The 19,179-nt window shown below is 42.1% G+C and overlaps 2 protein-coding genes and 1 pseudogene across 2 annotated transcripts in view; 1 reads left to right on the top strand and 2 right to left on the bottom strand.

The window, feature by feature from the left end:
• Nucleotides 1-98, bottom strand: part of LOC134187713 (integrin beta-1-like) — a 4,520-nt gene extending 4,422 nt beyond the window's left edge. Inside the window, exon 1 of the mRNA XM_062655866.1 lies at nt 1-98. This exon is cut by the window's left edge and continues 78 nt beyond it. The gene's annotated coding sequence lies outside the window, so the exon portion shown is untranslated.
• A 6,991-nt stretch (nt 99-7,089) lies between these two features.
• LOC134187714 (putative nuclease HARBI1) lies at nt 7,090-8,329 on the top strand (annotated as a pseudogene).
• Nucleotides 8,330-11,713: 3,384 nt separating this feature from the next.
• Nucleotides 11,714-14,069, bottom strand: LOC134188164 (uncharacterized protein K02A2.6-like). Its single transcript, XM_062656362.1, has 3 exons — nt 12,971-14,069; nt 11,911-12,008; nt 11,714-11,837 (listed from the first exon to the last, which is right to left on the bottom strand). The coding sequence occupies exons 1-3, from the start codon at nt 13,773-13,775 to the stop codon at nt 11,730-11,732; spliced, it is 1,011 nt and encodes a 336-aa protein (XP_062512346.1). The 5' UTR covers nt 13,776-14,069; the 3' UTR covers nt 11,714-11,729.
• Between the last annotated feature and the right edge of the window lie 5,110 nt (nt 14,070-19,179).

A 19,179-nucleotide genomic window follows, 5' to 3' on the forward strand; every position in this document is an offset into this window, starting at 1 on the left:
CCAATTTAATAGCTAGATTAACTCTTTCCAAAAATAAGATTAAAAGAATCAAAAACAAACAGACAAACAAAGAGCAAAACAGACTACAACAAAATGACAGACAACTAGACAGGCAAACAGACAGACCGACAAACAGACAAAAACTGATGTCTTCGAGATTAGGTCTGATTTCATTCCTCTTGTCTTCAAGCACTTCGGCTGATGGGGATGCACAGAAAACTAATTTTTCCATAAGTTGTCAGAGATGTCTGTAGATGAAGGCGATAGAAAGAACTGAGATAATTTTAAGATCTTTAGGAAAAGAAGCTTTTCAGTTGCTTTGCTGAGATGCAATGCGAAAGTGATCTGTAAGACTTCATCATTCTAGACATTTAGATTCATACTTTGACTTGTATAATAAACAATTAGTTTGTCGTTAGGTTTGCTATTGTACTTGTTGACGACTCTACTAAGGCTGCTGGACACTCACGTAGTTAGTGTTGCACTGTTTTGCTGTAGCTATAATATATAAACTATATGTACTTTGACAGACAGAAAGACAGACAGAGAGAGAGAGAGACAGACGGTGGCCTTGGAGTAGATAAATTAAAGCAGAATGGACATGCATTACTAAACAATTGTAGAGGTTTATAGTAGCCACCATGTACTCTAAATTGCGATTTATCAAATATATGACAGACAGACAGTAAGTGTTTTAGTTTGCTGTAATGTTAGCTCTCAATGAACATTAGTCTAGTTAGCTACGAGCGTAAAAGAAGGACACCACAATAACTGGTGGACTGTTTCGCGAGAAGCTTACTCTAAACGAGCTGAATTGACTTCCGGTCTGTCTGTCGATATGTCGCTATGTTTGTTTGTTTGTACCTATGTTTATACATTTGTAAGCGTGTGTCACGCTCAAGAAGTTTGTCGAGCCAATCAGCGGTCGTTTTGGGACTCGAAACGTAGGTGACATAACAATAGCATATTGGCGTGAATCACTCTCGGGAATTTGTTGAGCCAATCAGCAGTCATTTGGGACACCAACAATGAGTGACTTAACAATCCCGCACATTATAACAGAAAAACTGAGATGTCATATCCATAGTAAAAACGTTAAACCGTCTTCAAACTGAGAAGCGCAGAGTAAAGTTCAGGCTAGAGTTTTATGCGTCTCTTGCTTCTTACAGAAGAATCGCAAAACAAACTAATTCATCGTTCTTCAAGAAGCCAAGCGAAGGTCCCATGGGACCATGCATGTGTACCGTTGTGCACGACCAACATGTCATTTGCGATCTTCAAGAGAGCAATATGTTTTAGCTGTAAGTAGGACTGATGCTGAATGATCGGCAGAGTCTTGCAAAAAAGATTCATAGGAAACGCTAACGCTGCTTTTTCTGGATCCGGTCACTACATGTCGCTTGACAGTATTTCTAGAAGACGTTCGAGATCAATCTTTATCTAGCTACAATGAATTATCATCAGAACGAAAGATGCTAGCAACGTACGGCTCAACGAAAGCATGATAATCTCGTCCACCTCAGCAGTTTAACTGCAAGTGATGCAGGATCGAGCGCTGCAGAATTGCATCAGAATCTCTGCCAATATCGATCCGGCCACTTCTCTCATCATCTATATTAATTGCTCTACCAAAGGCAAATGGGGACGTTCGGCCAATAGCAATTGGGGAAACATGGAGAAGAGTCACGCTAAAGCTGTTTGTTTTCAAAAGCGCAAGGAATTTGCAGACTATTTCACACCCTTACAACACCGTGTTTCAGATGAGGGAGGTGCAGAGCTATTGGTGCAGCAGGTGCAGCTTCTTATGGAAAAACATGAAGACTGGGTTCTACGTAAAACTGATGTGAAGAATACATTTAATTCAGTAAGCCGGTCTCATTTGCTGAACCAAGTGCTTACTACGTTTCCTGATATTTACAATCACGCTGCACTAGTGTACTCTGACATCAACCCACTAATCTATCTCCAGAGATCTCATCCGGTTATTCTCAGCTCTCAAGAAGGTGTGCACCAGGGAGACCCACTTGGTCCTGCTTTGTTCTCAATTGCAATGCAACCCATTTTGAAAGATCTACAGTCTCACAACAAAGACGTCACAATTCTGGCTTACCTGAATGACGTTTATCTCCTTGGCAACCCTGATCGAGTGTTTCATGTCTTTGAAAGGCTGAGATCTGCTTTGCACGACATTAATCTCATGATTGAGGAGAAGAAGTGTGAGATATATTGTTCCTCATCACCGTTGCTTAACACCATCTCTCAGTCAACTTCCATACCAGCCACAAGTCAAGGATGTAGAATTCTGGGCACACGTATAGGAAGCTCATCGGACATCATCGAATCTTGCTCTGATGTTGCACAATCAGGATCTAATTTGTGTGGTGCTGTTGCAGTTGCAAGATCCCCAGTGTGGCATGCTCTTGCTGAGATACTGTCACGTTACTCGGATGAACTTCATATCACAAACTGTTCCACCTAGACTTTTGGAGTCCGCTGCAGCCATCCATGACACACTGACAAGATCAACGTTCACCAATCTCTTGGGTATATGCAATCTAACAGACAGGGCAGTGGCTTCAAGCAACTTTACCAATACGACATGGAGGATTTGGTCTCACAGCTTTAACATCTACAGCACCATTTGCATTTCTGTCTAGTTAGGCTTCAACCCTGCATACAATAGCAAAACGAATTCGTGATGCTGAGAGATTGCTTGATGAAGTTCAGAATTCACATCATTCAAATAGTTCCATCAGCAGAGATTTGTGCAATGTTTTGCCTCAAAACAAAACTCTCATAGAAGTTATCAACGACAGGAAGCAAATACAACACAGGCTCACTGAGGAGTACATGATATCTCTGTCAAATGGTTTTATTTAGAATTCCTCTTCGACTAGAGACCAATCTCGAATGAAGTCCTTGCAAGGCAAAGGTGCAGGAGCGTGGCTCTTGACAGTATCATGACATTCATTATCTCCGTGCGATTTCCGCTTGCCATCCTTGATGAGACTGGGCTGCCAAATGCCTTTGGCTTCTGTTCAGTGTGACTGTGGGAAAGAATTAGACTCAGATGGATACCAGCTAATAACATGTAAGACTGGGGGCAGCCCGGTAATCAGCCATAACAACATGGTTTCAGCATGGTCAGACTGTTTGAGTCAACTGCAATTACATCATGTAAAAGAACCCAGAGGAAGGTATGTCAATTCTGAAGACAGATCAGACATAGTCGTATTCGATTCGGCATCGGGGAGTGGATCTTGAATTGGATATTGCTCTAGCGCATCCCTGGAGTAATGAAATAGAAGGTTTATCAGCTATGTATACAACTCAGAGAGCAGCGGCAACCAGAAGAGAAAATCTGAAGATCAAAAAGCACGACCAGGAACTCTTGCCTGGAGGTTTTTGACCAACATTTGTGCCTATAGTTTTCAAACATTTTGGCTGTTGGGGAGAGAAAGCTGAATACTATTTGAAGAAACTGTCACAGCTATCAAGAGACGAAGATGGAAAGCCAAATGCATCATGCGTCAACCTTCAAGACATACTGGAGATGTGTTTTCTGTGTGTCTACAACGATCCAATGCGAGAGTGATTGACAGAAGAATAAAGATTGTTTCAAGAGACAGCAGTGTTCTCGCCAGTACCGTCTGTACAGTCATTTTGACGGTTGGGACAAGGAAGGGACGTTTGGGGAGGGGAAAACAGCAATTATTGACAGTTGGGAACAAAACTTAACAGCCTACCACACATACTGTGGGATGTCTTCCTTCAAGATCCATTGTGGATTTAAAGCCATTTACCTCTAATGGTCTTGATGTCCCCACATTCCTAAACAATCTCATGACATCTAAAATATTGGGGCGTGGTCTCTTTGTTGTTTCAGCAGGTGTTGCAGACTGTTGTTGCAGCAGGTGTTCTACTAATTACTGTTTATCTTCAATCCCATGTTTAGTAGGTACCTTTGCAGATCTCTTTACAGCATAACTACTCAACTGAATGTATCAATTCGCTAAATCAGTATGGTTATAAGACATAGTGATCTCTCACAAAGCACGCTTGCAGCTACAAATTCTCAGAGCTTTTTGTATGGATTTTACACATGATTACGCTAGACTACTAGAAACGTAGCGTATTAGATAGTTATGGTCAAAAGAAGGTTAGATGGTCAGAAGGCGTAGTAGTATCCCTGTACTATTCATAAAATACTTTTCATTTCCTAAGTTTGACGGCACAGTAGCTAACATATATGCACAACTTACTCTTGTAAAGCTCAGCTCACAATCCCAGTTTTAAGTTAATTAATTAAGTCAACTTGTCATTGTAATAACCTAGTGTATTATATGTCTATCTGTGTTATGTTCAACAAGGTTATGTTCAACGGGGTTTATTTGACAAGTCAGGAGTAGCTATTATGTTGAATAGTCTACCAATCATGCAGTAACTAATATATATATATATATATATATATATATATATATATATATATATATATATATATATATATATATGTATATATACACACACACACATGCATAAGACTCTGCGTAGTACAACTAGGAAAAGGTAACGTAAAGATATGATGTTAGGCCGTGGTCACACTACATTCACATTAGCTTCACATTTCCATTGACATTTCCGTATGCTAATACCAATGTCAATGTGCGGTCACACCTAGCATATTTGTTAGTGTACATTTCACAATGGCGTCTGTACAGGGACTATTTAGTCGTGGGTACTATTTAGTCGCGGGCAATTATTTCGCTGCTATTTGGTTCTCGACACCGTTTAACTAGGGCTTATTTGGTTTCGGCCATCTGCAGGGACTATTTGGTCGCGTGGACTATTTGGTTTCGCATTTATTGCGCCTCGAATCGGCACTCTCCAACTCTTACAGCTGTATGAGACGGACTCGAACGACGTGGCGATGGCCATGATAATTTTCACGCATCTCCCAGACGTCTCGATGAGCCGAAATCGAGTGCGACCTCCTTCTTCTTCGTTTGTATTTGGCTTCATGTGAATACCGAGGTCATCACGACATTGTCGATCGCAATTTTGCGTGTCTGACGTTTCGTTTTGAGGCAAATCTCGGCTTGTGGTAGCGGGCGTGTCGAAAGTAGGCGGAGTAAGAGTCTCTTGTGGGTTACAAGGTAAACAAACATGATTTGACCACACAGCGCACGTGTAGAGATGTGCCTACAAGAATGTTTTAGTGCGTAGAATGCTGCGGGCTAGCTGCAGATTTATGCATCGATCCTGCATGGCATCGATCGATACTTAGGTGCACAGCGACGCATGCGTACTGTCTACGCAAGGAAGACGATCTACGTCTCTGAAATTGGTTGCGCACGACCAAAGATCGGTGATGACTTTCAGAACAGAAGAGAAAATAAGTGAATATATGTTGTTCAAGAAAAAATTAATTAACTGTATCTGATGTAAAATCACATATTTGCACTTGGTCTCTCAGATGAGTATTGATGGTTGTTTGTTTGCGTTGTTGTCCACTATCAAACAATACGTTCTGTAGGTTAGTGGAACCTAGAGAAAATCTTGTTTTCTTGTATACATGCATCTTCTGTCTCTTTCTGCCATTTAGTCTGTCCGTCCGTCTATCTTTTCTTTAAATGGTGACACAGCAAAATGTGCTGCAGTAAAACCAGGATATGCAGGCAAGAAAATGAAGACAAGAACTATACTAATCAGCATGCAGCTATGCACATGCATGCAGATATGAGTGTGTATACAGAGATGCAATGCACGAGTGATCAGTGGAAAAGTGTCTAAGTTAAATTGGCTCATCAACAGTGTAAAGTAGAGAACTTCCTAATATGACTAAAACATCAATTATGCTTATTACGTTAATTGATTTAGAAATTCTAGCTTTGTTACCGTCTTGGGACTAGATCATGTAATAGTTGGTATCAAAGAATAAAATAATCTGTCTGCCTATCTGTCTGTCTGTCTGTCGTTTGCTTGTTTTTTGTGTGCCGTGCTATTGTTGTCCAATATTATTTCGGAACCAATGCTTAATTTTGGCTGTTCCTCGGTCTCTTTGTCTATCTGTTGTTTGGTTGTTCTTTGTGTGCCTTGGTAGTATATTCAAGATTGTTTCTTATTGTAATAATTAGGTTTTTGCTTTGAATTATATAGATCGGTGATAACATTCCATTGAAAATTTTTGTACCACTTCTCATGTTTCTTACTTTGTGGCGTTATCAGTATCCTGGGAGGAGAATTCCTGAAAGTGTACGCGTCCAACCAAACTTGGCGTTGCAGGGTAATGTAGTTTTTTTAGAGTGCGAGGGAATAGTCTAGCTAACTGAAGTTTCGAGGCTATACGAATATTATACTTTAGCGAATTTAGTGTAATATACAAACGTTCTAGTCCGCTGTCAAGCGACTTTCCACTTTGCAAACGTTGTTGTGTTATATTTACAACTGTAGTCGTCCTAGCTAAAAAAAATTTAGTCCAACAACACACAGATGTTTGTTTACCTTGTTTCCCACAAGCGATTCTTACTCCGCCTACTTTCGACACGCCCGCTACCAGACGAACCGAGATTTGCCTCAAAACGAAACGTCATACACGCGAAATTGTGATAGACAATGTCGTGACGACTTCGGTATTCATATGAAGCCAAATATAAACGAAGAAGAAGCAGGTCGCACTCGATTTCGGCTCATCGAGACGTCTGGGAGACGCGTGAAATAATCATGGCCATCGTCACGTCGTTCCGAGTCCGTCTCGTACAGCTGTAAGAGTTGGAGAGTGCCAATTCAAGGCGCAATAAATGCGAAACCAAATAGTCCCTGCAGGTGGCCAAAACCAAATAAGCCCTAGTTAAACGGTTTCGAGAACCAAATAAGAGCGAGATAATTGCTCGCGACCAAATAGTCTAAGCGACCAAATAGTCCCGGTACAGCGTCACGCCGGCGGATAAAAGCTCTCCTGTTCGCGGTCTTCTTAGTGCTTCAGAGTGACAAGGCTGTGCACGCATGTTTGTTGCTGACAACAACATTGGTAGTTTTCGTAAAAGCCGAATTTTTGCCCAGAAGGTAAAGTGTCGCTGCCGTAGGCCTGCTATGGCTTCTGAAATCTACACAGCGTTTGCATATTGTCCTGCACTGTTGAGGGAAATATTGAAGCTAAGGTTGAAGCGTAGATTTTGGTGTGCTCCACGAAGAGCTGAATTTTGGAAGTCGGAAGTGTGCGGATCTTGGCAGGAAGTAGGTAGGATGTACCCTGACTGGGAAGACAGTCAATATGTCACCTACTTCAGAATGCCAAAGGGTGTTTTCTTCACAGTTTGTGGGTTGTACAGCAACTTTCTTTGAAGAAAAGTTACTCCAATGCGTGCAGCTATTCCTGTTGAGAAACGAATGGCTATTCTTTGTTCTGGGTTGCACACTCTGTTTCTTTCGTATCCGTTGCTGGTCTTTTCTGTATTGGAAAGTCTACGGCTGTAGCTATCGTTCATAATGGCGTCCACGTCCTGCATAAACACATGGTTCCTTCAGCAATTGTTCCCTACAGGTTCAGAACATGCCCAAGTGCTGTGTGATTTTGAAGCTCTATGTCATCTAGCTTTCTCAGTGTGCTGGTGCTCTGGAAGGTACGTTCATGCGCATAGAAAAGCCTATAAAGTTTGGAGATTCATATTTCTGCTACAAGCGTTTCACTCTATCATTATTTTGGCATGTGTCGATGCAAGAGGTATCTTCACATCAGTCAATTCTGGGAGACCAGGGTCTGTAGGTGATTCTTTCACCTATAATCACAGTAGCTTGAAAAGAAATCGATACTGGAGACTGGCTTCATGTAAGCCATTCAAGAATTATCAACGGACAGGAAATTAGACCCTTTCTAGTTGCTGATTCTGCCTTTTCATTGTCCCCAACAGTAATGAAGTGCTTTGATGAAGATCCAATGAGACCTCACTATGTAAGCTTTAATTACTCTGTCATTCGTACTAGGAGAGTCGTAGAACAAGCATTTGGTCGTTTAAAGGGACGCTGGAGAGTAACTGCACAGAGCAAGCTAAATGACCCTGTATTTGCAAGTGTTGTAGGCACTGTTTGCTGTGAACTTCATAATATTTGTGAGAGATACAAATGTCCTTATGAAGATGACATCTTACCAGACCCCCAGATTTTGAAAATGGTGCTGAAGACGGTGACCCTGATCTTCTTAGAGGTGGAAGAGAGGTCAGGAACATCATTTCAGAATGGGTTCATGCTCATTATCCTCGATAAGCTGCAAGTTTGGTTTACGTTTCGTTTCTTAAATTCTTACTTGGTTATTCAGTGCAGTAAACAAAGCTAAATAAAACACTAGGTGTAGGTGGATATTCTTGGTGACTATGCAGATTAGATTGGTATATAGTGTGCATTAATTGGTATAACTATGCAGATAAAGTAGTGCACTGTGGTATGTGCTAATTAACCTGTACTATGTTGCAGTATAACTGGAGAACATTAGATCATAAACAACTTCTATATAGCACTACTTATCTTTACTGTCATCAAATAGCCGCTTGAAAAGTTCTGCTTGAAACAGCTGTTGCTGTTGCATCATTGTCTGTTGAAACTGCAGTCTTTCCCTCTCCAGACGAGTTTTTGTTTTGTTCTCTCTTTCTTTCATTTCTATTTCAAATCTTTGACGAGACTGCTCTCGTTTCTCTTCAAATTCTTGAAGCATTTGCTGCTGTCGCATTTCATGTTCAAATTGCCTTCTCTTAGCTTCTTCTTGCTGTACTGCCAAACCCTCTAGGAAAGCAGCCAGTGCAGCCACTGTGCGAGGAGTCTTCTTCTTGTCTTTGCTTTTCTCTTTCTGTTCTTCTTTTTTCTTTTTGGCTTGCTGGTGATTGCCGTCATTGTCTTCTGTGTCCTCAGCATAATTACTTGTGGTAGGTATTGGGGGCGTTACAGGAGTGACAGGACTTGTGTCAGGCGTTACATCAGCTACAGACTGTGCATCGTGACTCTCGACCTGCTCGCTCGAGTCGTCTGCAGTGCCTGGGCCTAGAGAGAGGTGATTCCTAAAAATGTCGTAAACCGTCTAGAAAAAAATTTGGCCATGCCAGACTTGCAGCTTCTACATCAACAGCGATGTCATCGTCACTGGCAGGGCGCCCTGTTTCCTTCTGGCGTGAAAATTTGTTGTAGAAGCGCCTAGCTTTGGCGACAACGTTGTCTATTGTTGCTAGGACCTCCTCTGCACTGTACTGAAGCCCTCCAGGTAGCTCATCTTTGACATAAGTATTTAGAATGTCCGCGGCTTTTTGCGCTTTGGCTTTCTTTTTTATCATCGCTCCACTATAGCGTTGGAGGACGTCCGCCCAGACCTCGATGAGTTTTCGTTCGGCTTCCTCATGCCACTAAACCTTCTGCTTTCGCTTTCTTTCGCCATGATCTGTCATAGTTGTCGCAAAGATGCAATCCAAGAAGCAAATGAGCGATATGGCTTCGCTGCAGTGCTAGAATATCTTCCTTCCACATGCGTGGTAATGTGGAAACAATGGCAATGTAAATGATAATGTGGACTCCCCCCCATTGGCATTCTCATCAACATTAGCACCACATTGTTACATTATGACTAGGATAGTGTGACCGATCAAATGGAAATGTAACCTCTAATATAAGGGTAATGTGAATGTAGTGTGACCTCGGCCTTATCACCAAATATGTCAACATTAAACATTTGATGACGTCACTACATTTGATGACGTCATATTGACGGTTAGCAAAATATCCTGGCTAGAACACTGGACAGCCACATAAACATAAATAGTCGTAGGTAGAACCAAGCCTAATAGGCTTGGGTAGTATTCAGTTGCTTCGCTTAGATGGTGTATAATAGTTCAATGTTTGAAAATATATGTATTGACAGACTGACAAACAGACAGACAGACAGACAGACAGACAGACAGACAGACAGACAGACAGACAAACAGACAGACAAACAGACGGACAAACAAACAGACAGACAAACAAACAAACAGATAGGAAGAGAGCTAAATACAAAAAAAACAATTGCCAAGAGGTTCAACCCTCAGTGCAATTCAGGGGCGGTTGAAGCTCCTTTAGATAAGGAGATAAGCAAAAATTTCATAAGAGACTGCCATCATTTTGATTTTAACTGAATATGGTTGGTTTGCCATTGATCAATCTGTTGCAGAGATAGCCAGAGCAGCATGCATACAAATGATCACGACAATGTGTATCAATTAAGCGAGTAAACTGCAACACCATCCAATACTATTTCTACATTTCTACATTGTATGCAACGTAGAAGAGGCTGACCACATGAACTTTGCATGTGCAATGATCGAGTCATTGACGACAGCAGCCTCAGTACCCCAGATTCTGTTTCAAACCAGAAGCAATTATGTAGCGTACGTCCATTAATTGGAAGGGCGATGCCCCCTTTCCCCCTGGTTCCACCGCCCCTGCAAATCCATCGGTACAAAACTTTGGAGTATGGGAGATTGATGCAAGGAAGTTCTTCAAAACGATAGCAAAGAAGTCATCGGATGAAGGTGGAAGACTAAATGCAGCAGAGTTTATTGACTTCTGAAGCAAACACTTTTTAGTCCAACTCCAAAAGTGCAATGCAAAAGTCATCTCAAAGAAGTTATCTTCATAGTCTGGAGACAATAACGTGCTTTTATGCCACTCAGTACTTTAGCACTAGCTGACACTGAAAGCTTTGCACATAAGTTTTGCTTTGAGCTAGTTTAGTTTAGTTCACGAACACTGATAGTAGTTAGACAGCATACATAGTTATTTGCATTACAGAAATGAATGATAAATTAATGTTCGAATAAATGTGATAGACAAACAGAAAAACAGACATACAAACAGACAAACAGACAAAGAGACAGCTATATACACAAACAGATACATATAAATAAAGATAGATTAGCAAATACGTGCACACACACACACACACACACACACACACACACACACACACACACACACACACACTTTTCGTCTTCGGTAGCCCATCCCAAAGGATGATGGCCAGCACCAAAAAGAAACATGTCAACTATGTACTGGCTGCTTTATGTCAGAGATTCTCAAGAAAACTCTCTTGCAATTGACACACTGTAATCCTGATTTCCTTTGTTCTGACTTTGTTGATTGTTTCCTCTGTCACAAGTATTCCACCCTTGATTTGTCTTCAATTGTGTTGTACATATTTATTACAGTAAAAAGAGTTTGGTCATTCATGGCTGGAGTTGTTTCCCTGACGGACTATCCGTCATTTGCATTTTTCCTCTTGTACTGCTTTACTCATAGCAACAGCCTGAACTCCCTCACAGTACACATGCCTCCACATTGTTCTTTGGTATGCTAATGTTTCCAGTTTCTATTGACACAGACACACCCACCCACCCACCCAACCACACCCACACACCCACACACACACACACACATGCACGCACACACACACACACACACACACACACACACACACACACACACACACACACACGTGGACACACAAACACACACGTGGACACACAAACACACATGTAGACACACACACACACACACACACACACACACACACACACACACACACACACACACACACACACACACACACACACACACACACACACACACACATGTGCACACATGGACGTGCACACAAATGTGCAAATAGCTAACCGGCTCACTGTATACATACATTCAGAGAAACAAACAGCTCGCAATTAACTCACCTTCCCTGTCAGTTTACTTTTAGGATTGCTCAAATTCCTGCAACTTGTATCAGCATGCCATGATGACACAAGCCGACAACGAAACTTTGTGTTAATCTCCTACAGTGACACAAATAAAATCAGTACAGCAGTCAAATCAAACCGCAACTGAGTGTGACAAACACATGCTCACCTCATCATAACACCAAGCACAATCAGCCGATGCAGAAATGCACAATGCACAAGTCGTTTGAGACAAACAAAGCCCTTCGAATTCACTTGCTTTCTGACCTGAGACACACATGTACATATACGTAATATGTAATAAACTATGATGCCCCTTATAGACTACATGTATACTCTTCTCAACTGTAGCGATTGTACTAAGAATACAAATTAATAAACATTTTATGTGTATGTAACAATGTAGAAGCATGTTGGTGTCTCCAATTGCTACAACAAAGTGACACGCCTGCATTGCCTTCTCGATCAACAAGAGACGTGAACATCTTTCTGACTGCTTACTTTGACATGTCACCATGTAGTAAGCCAACGTGAGCACTACAAGCTTCAGCCACATGTGTACAATAGGTCTGTCAGTCTTGTAACAAGCCAAATGTGTGAAAGAGCACATGCAATGGCTGCACCGATAATATACTTTAGCACTCCCACTTCCGGATAAAATATAAACTGGTACATACTATAGGCTGTTCAAGAATGGAAAAACCCTAGCAGTAAACTTAATCTTGCTCATTAGTTACTTCCATGCATTATAAGTCAAACCACACTGGCAATTCTTCTTACACGATAGCTTCCATATATGTCAGCCTGACCATGCATATAGTCTAAATGGCTTTCATTTTAAACTTCTCTGATCGTAAGAAAACACGAGAGCTCAAATCAGACTCTGAAATAAGGATTTCAAATTGATCGACCACTTGGTCAGAGTCGTAGACACCATCTTGAAAAACGAATGATTAATTCCATAACCCTTCTTTGAGTCTGATACATGTCATGACTCATTAGTGTTTGTGCGATGTGTTGTGTCTTCTAAGCTGGATAATTTTGTGTTTGATTAATGGACACAGGCTCGATTAGTTAGAGACTCACTTGTTATTAATTACACACTCTGCAACGCTCACTAACGTACTAACCAAATAGTGCTATGTCTAATTACTACATACCATGCCAGCTAGGTCTAATCTAATTAAGTGTCATAAACTACGCTCCTCTCCCTTTAGTTTTTACGATACCTGAGAGGTAACTGTCTGTTCTCTTGAGTTGGATATCTCCTTTGACTGATTTCCTTCTGCGGTTCAGTCGCTCCATTGCCTGTGACTGGATCTTTAGTCTCAGTGGATTTCCTATGACATGCTCCTCATCTGCAGTCTCTGTAGGATCTTCTAACACGGGTCCTGATGAATCTGGTACAACTGTAGCTTGCAAGTTATCCGGTTCTTCTGGCAGAATCACTTGTGTATTGGTCGCATCTCTTGTTATCAAGTGATCAATATGCACATATCTTACGTGCCCCTCTACATTTACCAAGTAAGATATTGGTCCCAGTCGTTGTGTCACTATTCCTGCAAGCCATTTGCTTCGACCATCCCTTCTTGGATTCCAGACAGAAACAGTGTCTCCTGGACCCATTTCTCTTACATTGGTTGTCGCCTGGTTAAATTCTTCTCTTTGATGATCTTGTATCTTTCCCCCAGCTTCCGGTTTCAACAGACTCAGTCTCGTCCTAAGAGAACGTTTCATCAGCAACTCAGCCGGAGTCTTTCCAGTCGTCCCGTGTGGGATAGTCCGATAATAAAGTAAGAACAATGACACTTGGTGACTCCATGTTCGCTCTGATGGTTTAGACTTCAAGCTCTTCTTTAATTCCTGTACCATCCTCTCCGCCTGTCCATTCATGGATGGGTGATATGGTGGGGTACGTTGATAGATGCCATTTGAGCGCATGAATTTACTAAACTCCTCTGATAGGAATTGAGGTCCATTGTCAGTTACCATACAATATGGTATTCCATGAGTTGCGATGTTCTTCTCATACATTCTACTGTCTGGCACGCAGTAGTATTCTTGTGTAATTCATGGACCTCTGGCCACTTTGAAAACGCATCTACTAACAATAAGTAGTGTCTTCCTCCATACTCCGCAAAGTCTGCGTGGACACGTTCCCAAGGACCTTCCGGGTATATCCAAGGATTAGTTGGCGTTGAAATTGCAGGTTTATTCTGTTGTTCCTGACACGTGAAACATGATTTGACTATACTCTCAACATCTCTGTCCAAGGCAGGCCACAACACAAAACTTCTAGCGGTCGCCTTCATTCGCACCATTCCTATATGTCCTGTGTGGAGTTCAGACAATACTTGTTTTTGTAGTGAATATGGAATCACTACTCTTCCTCCATATACTAGACATCCCTCGGTAATAGATAATTCGGTTGACCTCTTGGCATAACTGTGTAGTTCAGGCGACCCATTGGTTGGCCATCCCTCTAGAGTATACTTGAATACCCTGCTAAGGATTGGATCCTTGGCCGTGGCTTGCTTCACTCGGTCTGCTGTAACTGGCAAAGTGTTCAAGTAATTTATATGGTACGTAATTTCGTTAGAATCGATCGCTTCCACAGGCAGTGGAAGTCTGGACAGCATGTCCGCTTCTTAATTGTCTATTCTGGGAGTAAACTCTAAATCGTAGTCATACGCACTCAGTACTATTGCACAACGCTGCAATCTAGCAGCTGCCAAAGTCGGGATCCCTTGTTTCGGTCCTAATATTTTAGTAAAGGACTATGGTCTGTCACTAGTGTAAATTTACGTCCGATCAAATACTTGTGCAACTGTCGTACACCGTTGATGAGAGCTAAGGCTTCCCTTTCCAACTGTGCATAACCCCTTTCAGTTGAAGACAATGTTCTGGATATGAATACAATTGGTTGTTCGGTTCCATCTGGCATAACGTGCGTTAAACAAGCCCCAATTCCTTCTGGCGAGGCGTCAGCCACACTTGAGTCATAATGGTTTTGCCAAATCGTAATGCGTTAGACAGCTCGAATTCACTAGTTTCTCTTTGCTGTTTTCAAAAGCTTTCTTGTTGTGATTTCTTCCAAATCCATGGCGTAGGCTTCTGGAGTAGTTTGTACAAAGGTTGGAGGGTAGTTGAGATATTTGGTACAAATCAACCATAGTAGTTGAGTAAACCCAAGTATGACTTTAACTGAGTTACATTCTGTGGTTGGGGAGCCTCTCTAATTGCTCGATACTTACTCTCCAATGGTCTGAGCCCCTTCTCGCTAATTAGGTGCCCCAAATACTCCGCTTCGGGAAGTGTTGAATGTGCACTTCTCTTCTTTTAGTCGAATACCTCTCTTACTCAGTCGGTCCAACACAATGTCTAACCGCTGGTCATGTTTCTCCTGGCTACATCCTACTACCAGTATGTCATCTAAGTAGCATATGCATCCTGGAATGCCTGCTAAAATTTCATCCATGGCCTTTGCCAAATAGCAGGTGCAGATGTGATTCCAAACGGCATCCTTGTATACACAAAGAGTCCCTTGCTAGTATTGATTGTCAAGTATGCCTGAGAGTCTGGGCTAATCTTCATTTGTTGGTATGCCTGTTTCATGTCCAAACAAGTAAAAACTCTTCCCCTGCTAGGGTTGAAAACAGGTTTTGCGGATTAGGCATTGGGTAGCATTCTGTCTCTAGGTAGTAACTAACTTTGTAGTCACCACATACCCGTATTGACCTGTCAGCCTTCCTTACAATTACAATAGGTGATGCCCACTCGCTTCTGTTAATTTGTCGAATTATTCCCTTCCGTTGCAAACGGTCCAGTTCTTCGTCTACTTTACTGTGTAGGGCGTAGGGTACCGGTCGCGGTCTATGGAACTTTGGCACTGCATCCTGTCTTAGTGTAATGCGTGCTTCGTATCCGTTCAGTGTTCCAATTCCCTTCTCAAACAATTGGGGATATCTCTTAGTATAATCGGTACCCAGCGTCTTCCGCGGGCTAGTCGGTCTGTCAACCCTAAATAACATGTGCCAATCCAGTCGGATCTGTGAAAGCCAGTTTCGCCCCAAGACTGCTGGTTTGTTTTGAACTTCAACAACTACCATTTTCTCACGTGCGGTCTGGTTGCCGTAACGGATTGGAACGTAAGCTTCCCCCTTTACCGTCAGTGGTTCTCCAGAGTATGTCTGAAGCTTGACTCTACTCTTCTGTAACTTCACGTGAGTCAGAAAACGTTTGTATATGTACGCAGGTATCACAGTCATAGATGCCCCGGTATCGACATCCATTGTCACTCACGCCCCCGCAATTTCCACGGTGACTTCGCTGTTTGTCTGTCAGAGTATATATTATACTCACCTCGTCGTCTTCTTCGACTTGGTTCGTTTGGTGTCTGGATTTCGTCGACTTCGTTGCTTGCTTGCGGTTCTGAAATTCCGAGCCATAACTCGCTTGATACTTCTGGCCAGATTGCTTCCGTTTCCTGCAAGCTTTGGCGACATGACCTCTAACGTTGCAAACCCGGCAAGTGGCGCTCTTGTATCAACACTTTTCAGAGTGGTGATTGCGTCCATCACAACGATGGCAAACACGCTCTTTAGCTATGCTATCCCTAGGAGTGAACCGCCTACCTCCGGATGCTGGCACTGTAAACGTTGTCTCCGCTGCTTGGTATGTTTGTCGACTTGATTGCGGTTCTCCTCGTAACAATAATTAGGTGTGTTCACACTATGGTTTGCGAGCTTGTTATCATAATTGAGTTAGTGTTAAACGTTGCACCTGCCCCATGGAATGCTGGTTTGCGCTTAGGTTTGCAAACCGTACTTGCAAAGGTAGGTTTGCGGTTACTTGAGTCTGGTTTGGAGCTATCAAAACATTCCTAGCTGTTTAGCGCCTAGTAACCAGAGTAGCAGTCTGCCTAGCACATAGCTACGAGAGTAGCAGTGGAAATCATCGTCTTACTGTGGTGGGTGCTGCTAGAAACAGGGCGTCAACAGCAAGAATCTCGCGCGTGCAAGATGACAGATGACGTCGTTTTTCGTCGCTATCGCAGTGCTAGCACAGAGCACGGAACTGTTGTGTCGTTTGTCATGCGGAGTATTCTAACTCTGTTGTCAGACGCCATGTCTAGAGATTCCTGCTCAAACAATGGATCACAATAGCGTGCTAGGTTGACAAACCAGGCAATCAAACCCAGTCTAGTCTGAACACAGGTTTGTACTGGGTCAGTGGGTCTTTCGGCCATTTCAAATTTCAAATTTTTAAATTTTAAATTTTCAAATTTTAATTTTTTAATTTTTTAATTTTTAATTTCTAATTTTTTTACATAACGTTTTTATTTTTTTAAAAATTTGCATTACATTTTCAAATTTTAATTTTTAGAGAAATCAAAATTTAAAATTTTATTATTTCAAATTTGTACATTTTTAGGTTCAGTATATTAGAAATTGCTTTGCCGACGAGAAAGCGGACGTAGTTGTCTAGATGAACTGATGGTCGGATTTGAACTAACAGAAATTGAACGCTCATCCGTTCTCTCAAATAATTTGAGTACATCAGAAAAAGAAAATTGAAAGAACGAGTAGCAGTGTACGCGGTAGGGAGTCCATTGGACGGCGTAGGGGCGTATTCCAACGCGTGCTGATACGCTGATTCAATTAAACTAGGCGCGGTTTCTGCTAATGACATCAGTACGTTTCCTGTACTGTGTTTCTAGATCTGTACGCCGCTTCAGACAGTTAGTAGTAACTCGAAGTGCACGGTCGCGTCATTACTGTAGATACGATTGGCCCAACTGCAAGTTGCACTTCGTGTCTAGATTTTGTACATCACATACAGAACACTACCCGATAGCGCAGATAGATAGAACCTCTACAACCTCATGATGTGTCTCTCCTGTGCCAGAACCCACACTGACTACAAGTGAATTACGACACCATAATAGTAAAGGTGGACACGCACGCAGTGCTCATGGCAGGAGGGCCTAGTAGGGAACGTACGTATACCGTACTGCTGACACGCCCCTCCCCTCGACGGTACCGCGTCCAACTACTACATTTACGTATGTCGTACAGTACTGTACCGGCAGAATAACCGCCAATTCAATACCAACCAAGCAACGTACTGCACGATCGCGTCAATTGCGTTTATACTGTATCGTAACCTTTCTACAGAGTCTCTAATTAGCTAAGAATGCAACAACACGCAGCTAGAGATCCTGTAATATCAGTATCAACATCAATTAGGGGTTTCCTCCCGTATCGTTGAAGGACGCCCCACACTACACATAGAACACACGCACACACAATAAACACGGATCCGAGTCAAATACATCGTTTAGCACTCGGTAGGGGTTGATCCGTAGAGCGTGAGTTGAAAATAAAAGAATGCTGTCACATGTTCGGGAAGATCGATAGTAATTTATATTGACGTTACGAGGTCGTAGAGGGCACAATCACGTTGGTGGTCGATGGTGCTTTGGAAATTCTCCTGGTCGTGAGAGCTGACAGCGCCGACTAACTAAATTTTAGTAGCTACGTAGGCAGATACGGGAGTTTCCGGACAGTCGTGCAGACGCGACAAACTTGGGAATTCCCCAACTAATTAACTGTAATCTATACCGCAGTACAGCACGTACAGGATAGGCTCATCGTATCAAATTGTGTCACGGATGGACGAGAGAGAGAATTCGAAATTCAAGAAATGGTGAAGGCTGGGCTATCGCACTCAAACATAAGTTATATACTTCGAAGAAGACATCCTGGAGTCAAAGGTTTTTCTGAACGATCCGCTAGACGAATTTGTCATGAGCAAAACATTCATTATCGTTCTGATTATCTGACGTTGACATGAGGCTGGTAGTCCAGGCAGCTGTTAGAGAAGTAATATGTTCTCTTTTTACTAAACCCGTATAAACAGATGGAGACTTTGCCGTTATTACACGTCTATACGTAGGTTGGTCCAGCGTACGGAAGAAAGATGATGAAAGGATTACATAATAATCTTCAAGCAGGAGGACTTAGAGTTGGTGACAAACGCATTGGACGCATTCTAAGACAAGTTGCTCCTGGATATCATGGAAGGAGGCAGCAACTAGCTCATCGGCAAATAAATCCTATGCCTTACTACGCTCAATATCCTGGACACAAAATGCCTATAGATCAAAATGAGAAACTTGTTAAGTATGGAACAACACACGTTCTTGCCATAGACGATTACAGTGGTTTTATTCTTGGTCTAATTACTATGCCAGTCAAGAACAACCTTATAATTTATAATCATCTTTTCAGACCTATACTTCAGCAGTTTGGGTTATGGGACCAGATCCGCGTTAACCATGGGAGAGAGTTCTATCTTCTTCTGTATGTGCAGGAACACCTAAGTTATCTATCTATAAGACGAAATCAAATGAAAGCACCTCATGTGCAGTCTATGT

The sequence above is a fragment of the Corticium candelabrum genome, chromosome 12 (genome assembly GCF_963422355.1).
Source record: "Corticium candelabrum chromosome 12, ooCorCand1.1, whole genome shotgun sequence".
Taxonomy (NCBI): Eukaryota; Metazoa; Porifera; class Homoscleromorpha; order Homosclerophorida; family Plakinidae; genus Corticium; species Corticium candelabrum.

Bases quoted from the DNA above. Each gene is read 5' to 3' on its own strand.
- LOC134188164 (XM_062656362.1), bottom strand. From the start codon at position 13,775: ATGTATGAGAAGAACATCGCAACTCATGGAATACCATATTGTATGGTA. The intron at 12,009-12,970 runs GTATCGTAAAAA...TGTGTGTCTCAG, and splicing joins AACAGACAGTTACCTCTCAG to GTCAGAAAGCAAGTGAATTC. The intron at 11,838-11,910 runs GTGAGCATGTGT...GTGTCACTGTAG, and splicing joins GTGCTTGGTGTTATGATGAG to GAGATTAACACAAAGTTTCG.